This window comes from Pavona decussata, unplaced genomic scaffold (genome assembly GCF_977016875.1).
Source record: "Pavona decussata unplaced genomic scaffold, jaPavDecu1.1 SCAFFOLD_234, whole genome shotgun sequence".
Lineage (NCBI taxonomy): Eukaryota > Metazoa > Cnidaria > Anthozoa > Scleractinia > Agariciidae > Pavona > Pavona decussata.
Genome location: NW_028145639.1, coordinates 58,726 through 65,000, shown reverse-complemented (window position 1 = coordinate 65,000; position 6,275 = coordinate 58,726). Strand labels below are relative to the sequence as shown.

General features: G+C 39.1%; 1 protein-coding gene across 1 annotated transcript in view; it reads right to left on the bottom strand.

The window, feature by feature from the left end:
* The window catches only part of LOC146457953 (LYR motif-containing protein 1-like), an 11,059-nt gene extending 7,591 nt beyond the window's left edge, over positions 1-3,468 (bottom strand). The window contains exon 1 of the mRNA XM_085091166.1: positions 3,162-3,468. Coding sequence (XP_084947292.1) covers positions 3,162-3,305 — 144 coding nt within the window. The 5' untranslated portion in view covers positions 3,306-3,468. The remainder of the gene's footprint in view (positions 1-3,161) is intronic.
* Positions 3,469-6,275: the final 2,807 nt, after the last annotated feature.

Genomic DNA, 6,275 nt, shown 5'->3' with positions numbered 1-6,275 from the left:
TTTCTAAGCTTTACTTCATCTATTGATTGAGTTTTTAAGACAGGAAAGGCAGTTACTTTAGAATTATCAAGCAAAGATTGTATAAATTCACTTCGAAGAGGTCAAAGTTAACAGCAGAGATCAGCTATGTGATTGTCGCATCGCAGTATAAATATTTATGAAATTGCTATAAAATAGCAGTTTATTCTAGCCCTGAATTCGAAAAAACTCGCTAAGGAAGACTTACCACAGTGATCTGATCTGCAGCGCCAGTAACTCTTTTTAAACGGAAAAAGTTGAAATCCTTGTAACTCCGTTACTCTGACAAACTAAGGCGTGATCAAAACCGCGTGGGACTTGGTAACCGAACTATCTTCCCACGCGCTACGAAGGCGAACAAGTAACAAACGAGAAACAATTCCGTATTTTACCTCTGTAAATATGTTGTTCTTCAAGTTCCTAAACCAGCCGTCTAGCCAAATATGTGCTTGAAAAACGGGGTTTTTTTGTTTTGTTTTTTTCTTGGTGGGAGAGGGGGGGGGGGGGGGGGGAAGGGAGGTCCCGTGGGCGTGAGAACTCGCAGACGTTTAGAACACTGTTTAGTGCCCTTTTTTCAACAGTCACTTTATATTTTCTTCTGTATGGCACTTATTTTCGCAAATATCAAAAACGAAGTGGACAGTTAATATAGTGTTTACTAACTACAGCAACAGGCTAACATTAATGGTTGGAGGTTCCATCTATGATACAGTAGCAAGAATGGTAGACATTGCAAGCTTTATGGGGCCACACCTGCATTTTATGTCTACGCGTAGCATCTTCCTTGACTGCAAAACAGTCAAATTTTTGTCTTTCAAGTGCAGATACGATACTCGGGAAGCACAAAAAGCCTGGAATGTCATTCGAGTTCTCGTTTCCTACCGGCTAATGTTCATGTGGCATAGACGCATAGACGCTAGCTTGTTGAACATTAGCCAGTTCAAAGTTCTCAGTTAGTGAGAACGCCCAAATTTCAAAACAAAACCCGAGGGAACAAAATGAGTGGAATTGTGCAGAGAGAGGTTGCTTTTAAATTTGGGTTCATGTTTTCGCGGTTCTCACTATTCTGGAGCTTGGAACAGGCTAGGCTGCAAAACAGTCTTTTTGCCTGCTGGTCCGTCGTAGGATCATGTGCGGTCGTTTCTTGTAGGAAAATGTCTGCTCTACTTGCTACTGTATCATAGATGGAACCTCCAACCATTAATGTTAGCCTTTTGCTGTAGTTAGGACACACTATAGTAACTGTCCACTTCGTTTTTGATATTTGCAAAGAAAAGTGCCATACAATAGAAAATATAAAGTGACTATTGAAAAAAGGGCACTAAGCTGTGTTCTAAACGTCCGCGAGTTCTCACGCCCAAGGAACCTCCCTTCCCCTCGAAAAGAAAAAAAAAACTGTTTTTCAAGCACATGGAGTGTATATTTGGCTAGACGGCTGGCTTAGGAACTTGAAGAACTACATATTTACAGAGGTAAAATACGGAATTGTTTCTCGTTTGTTACTTGTTCTCCTTCGTAGCGCGTGGGAAGATAGTTCGGTTACCAGGTCCCACGCGGTTTTGATCACGCCTTAGTTTGTCAGAGTAACGGAGTTACAAGGATTTCAACTTTTTCCGTTTAAAAAGAGTTACTGGCGCTGCAGATCAGATCACTGTGGTAAGTCTTCCTTAGCGAGTTTTTTCGAATTCAGGGCTAGAATACACTGTTAATTTATAGCAATTTCGTAAATGTTTATACTGCGATGCGACAATCACATAGCTGATCTCTGCTGTTAACTTTGACCTCTTCGAAGTGAATTTATACAATCTTTGCTTGATAATTCTAAAGTAACTGCCTTTCCTGTCTTAAAAACTCAATCAATAGATGAAGTAAAGCTTAGAAATACTCTGACTTTTGGTATTTCCTGACTGTTGTATTTTTGAAAGTAGCCGAAGCAGAATAATGTAAACAGTTTCCAATTACACAATTAATAGCAAAATGTGCCTAATCCTGACTTTTACATGTGTAAAAATACATGAGTTGACAAAATCATACAAAATGTTATCCTACTAAGTTCAACAGGGAATAAGCTACTATTAGCAATTTCTGTACAGCTTATAGAAAACATATTCTTTGTCGGAAATGATAATTTAACAAAGGACTTGATTTGTAGCGTGACGACCGTTGTTCGTTTCACAGGCTCTCCTCGTGTCAAAGTACCCTTCACATTTTGGTCTCTCGACGGTGTACTTTTGCAGTGCCGCCAGAAATACTTTAACACAGTAGACTACAAAGGTTGTGCTTCAACAATGTCTTCATTTTAAATTCAAACTTGACGTACCAATTGGGTTTCTTTTGTGTTGAAATTGGATGAAATTTGCTAAATTTTTAAACTGGCGAGATGGGGTTTCTTCTAACGGCCTAAGCATTTCCAATTTTCAAGCTTATCTAAATTTAACTAGTGCAGTATGAAGAAGAGGGATGTGTTTATATTTTGTAAACATTTTATTAATGGAGGACATCGCGTTTCTTTCTACGAGCGAGATGAAAATGGGTAATTTTCAGTAAGTTTCGTGACCGAAAGGACGCTAATTTGCCGTATTTCAAAATTTGCCCGATTTCGAAAAAAATAACACGCAGATGAAACTTTTAACATTACTTTTGAAAATACTCCACTATAGAGATTATATGGGCAAAATATGAAGGAATTCGAAATTTCACGACTGACGCCCGATTTTTGATAATTACAGAAATCAACTCTTAATACAGGTTCGACTGTATGCCGTCAAATGATACAGTTACGAAAGGTTATCAAGAAGAGGTAATGGTAGCATACAGTTATTATTTTGATTTTACTCCAGTAATCGATCAAAATCGATACTCCGATCCCAAATCGTGTGATTATCGATATTTATCGATTATTTTAACTAATCGATCGATTAATATCGAATAATATCTATTAATATCGATTAATCGATTACATTTTCGATGATCGATTTTGATCGATTTGTAACGCCCTGCTATAAGGCAGACTCGTTCAATTTCCGAGATCTCAGAAAATTGGAATGGAAATCTTTTCCACAAACACTCCAACCCGGTTATTGGGATGAAAATGAGAAAATCTTTATCTTGCAAGTTAAAGTAGGAGATACATTTAAACTCACTTCTTTATTTTTGTGGAACAACTTTCTCGCTTCGTCTCGTATATACTGTCTCTCTTTCTCAGTATCTGCTGTCGTTTCCGCCTGCCATTGTCGGGCTATTCGAAATATGCGGCGATATAATGATAAAACCTCTCTCTTGAACATTGGCTGGGCAGCTATCGCTTTGTATAACTGAAGATATATTGAAACCTAGAAAAGTCAACTCACGTCCGCCATGTTGGATTCTTAGTAGGTACTTCATATATGGTTATTATTATGTCCTCAGTTGGTTGACACCGCTGGCTACTAAGGAACGAACGGACTGCAAAGCAAACGATCCCCCACTGCACCCCTACCCGCGTTTATGTCATGCTCCAAGTAGCTCTGGAAAAATAAATAACATCTTTAATCAAAAAACACTTCACTATAATAACAAGAACGACCAAAAATGTTTTTAATCGAAGCTCTGTGGGATCGGAGCAAAAATTACTAACAGTCGAGGTTTGTCTATACAGCATTTTCCTCGGGGGCCTTGTTGAAGGTACAGTAAAATTTCCCTTTAGAAAATAAATTTTATTTATATGCCGAAATATTTTTGTTTTGTTCTGTACCTCCAACATGCTCCCTGTGAGAACTGTCTATACTGTAGAGGACTACTGCTGAATTCACTCTTATCAGTGTCCTCGAATCAATCGCTTGCTAAAGTTGTGTGCTCTTTCAAAGTGAGTCTTTCGTTTCGTGTTTCCCACGGAAATCGTTTACCAAGCAATTCGAAAATCAGTAGAGATTGGGGGCAGGTTAGCAACAGGTTTGCTGAATTGGTTTAATTGAACTATATACCACAGAGCGGTCGCGGTCACCCTATACTGACTAAGTCACAGTGAGCTGTTTCTTTCGTCTTGACCTGTTTTAAGGACGGTGCCTACTATTGTTACTGCGCATACGTTCTGCGCATCGCAAGATACTCAGGTTTCCTATGGGTGGTGCCTACTAATACAGGAATATTTTTGCGGTAATGTTTGGTCTGGTCCGTTTCAATACCATGCCGTTCTTTGTCATACCATTTTATCGCCGAACTTTCTTAACCAAGTAAGTGATGTATTCTGTGCAACCTGTATTAAGAGGTCACTTAGCCATTCCTCGAGGGTGATCGCTTAATACAGGTTCGACTGTATTCGTGAATACGTAGCCAAGATATCCTCGCTTGAAACACATGTTTGAGTCAGTACTCGAGGCGTCCGAAAATAAATAAACATTTAACCTGTTGTAGAAAGAAAGAAAGAAAGAAAGAAAACGTTTTTTTGCGAGTTTTCTTTTAATTCTCCTTAAAATTCATTTTTGTTTGTTGGCCAATTAATCAACCAGAATTTGAGAAGCAATTTTTCGGGTAAATAACGACACATTCGTGACAAGCTTTACAGTACCGCTCAAAAGTAAGTTACCAGTCTCGTCTCGTTTCTCGCGAGACGAGAATCTCGTATCGCGAGACGAGAATCTCGTATCGAGAGACGAGAGCCTCGTCTCGCAATACGAGAGTCTCGTCTCGCGAGAATCACTGAAGCGGAAATTTTGGAATATTACCGAGTTTCTCGCGAGAAGAACTTATCACTGAATTTCTCGCGCACTTGTCTTGTGTTGCTTTTATTTACACTGTATGCCGTTTTTAAAACGGCCTGTGCCAACGGTGGTTGATTACGTCGACAAGTAAGTTCACATTATCAGAGCTTATGTGATTCGAAACAATTTTGTCTTCATTCAGTTCAAAGGTTTCGATTCGCGCACAGTGTAAGAGATGATTTATTTCTTCCGTCACTTCGAAGGTTTCGTTTTAGCGAGCTCGCCGACATATCAATTTGCAAATGAAACTTTCCCGCACACACAATTCCTACATAAAAAAATCCCAGCCTTATTAAAGTCAAGTTCTGTGCCTGTATCTATTAAACAGTTTTTTGAAATAATAACCCTGACACTTACAATGTTTTTCAATTTCACTGCGGTTCGAATTTGCATACATGTACATGTATCGTGCTTTGCAAACCGCTATTGAATCGAACTTCTTTGCGGTTGCAAAGGCTTTTTCTGCCAAGAAAAAACAAAGTTGTGTATAGAGAAAATCGAAAACAGAAACGTTGTTGAAGAGCTAGCGTAAAATGCGTAGTTCTAGTTCAGAATTGATTTCAATTTATCGTGCACCGAATTTGCATATCAACAACGCCAAGATGTCAAAGGTTACCGCGCCGCGCTTACGGAAATACGTCTGCGTTCGCGGGCTAAAGGAGAGGTGTGTTGTTTATCGATAGCGTAGTTTGCTACAGGTCGCATGATTTAGCGAAGCCAATCGAGGAACATTTCTTCTAAAACAAAGCGGCTTTGGAGATATTTATTACAACATTTGCCCTCGCTTTTTTTCCGAAGATTTGTTATGTTGATTGCCTTTTATGTTTATGTTATAAACTTATCCCTATTAACGATTAGCAATAACCCGCAAAGTCGTCGCTCGAACAACCCTTGGCCACAACCCATTATTGAAAAGTAACAGATAGGTTTTTTAAATGCAAATCACATGTAAGTTTTCGTATATTTGTTTCACGCCTATGTAATACGCAAATAATCTCTAGCGCACGTACAACAGAGGCCGCAACAGTCTAACTGGTCATCACCAGCTCTATAAAGTGTATGTGTTTGTGGGTTTGTTTTTTTTTTTTCTAAATCCCTGAGAGAATAAAAGATATAATAACATACACAGCATTTACGCTTTATTAGGTTCTGCAAATTTATTAGCTCCGATAACCCAACGTGCCACCTCCGAATAAATGCGCAATGACAGATTGATCAGTTCGCTTATCTTTGCAGCCGTCGTTCGCTTACATCGTTGAATCGCTCTGTAATAAATCACAAAGTACAGTGTATATACAAACACATTAAGTCCTGGATCAAGTCGCCTAACAAGGCAAGCTCGATTTTGTTTGCAACCTGGTTCACGATCGATAAGCTTGCGACCGAACTCCATAATTTAGCTTGCTGCGTGACAAGGGCGTCCTGCCGTATCAACAACACCGACACTCAACTTGATATTCTCGCGAAACTCTTGCGAGAAAAGTCAAGCCTAAGTAAATGTACTTACAGTTTTTTCAC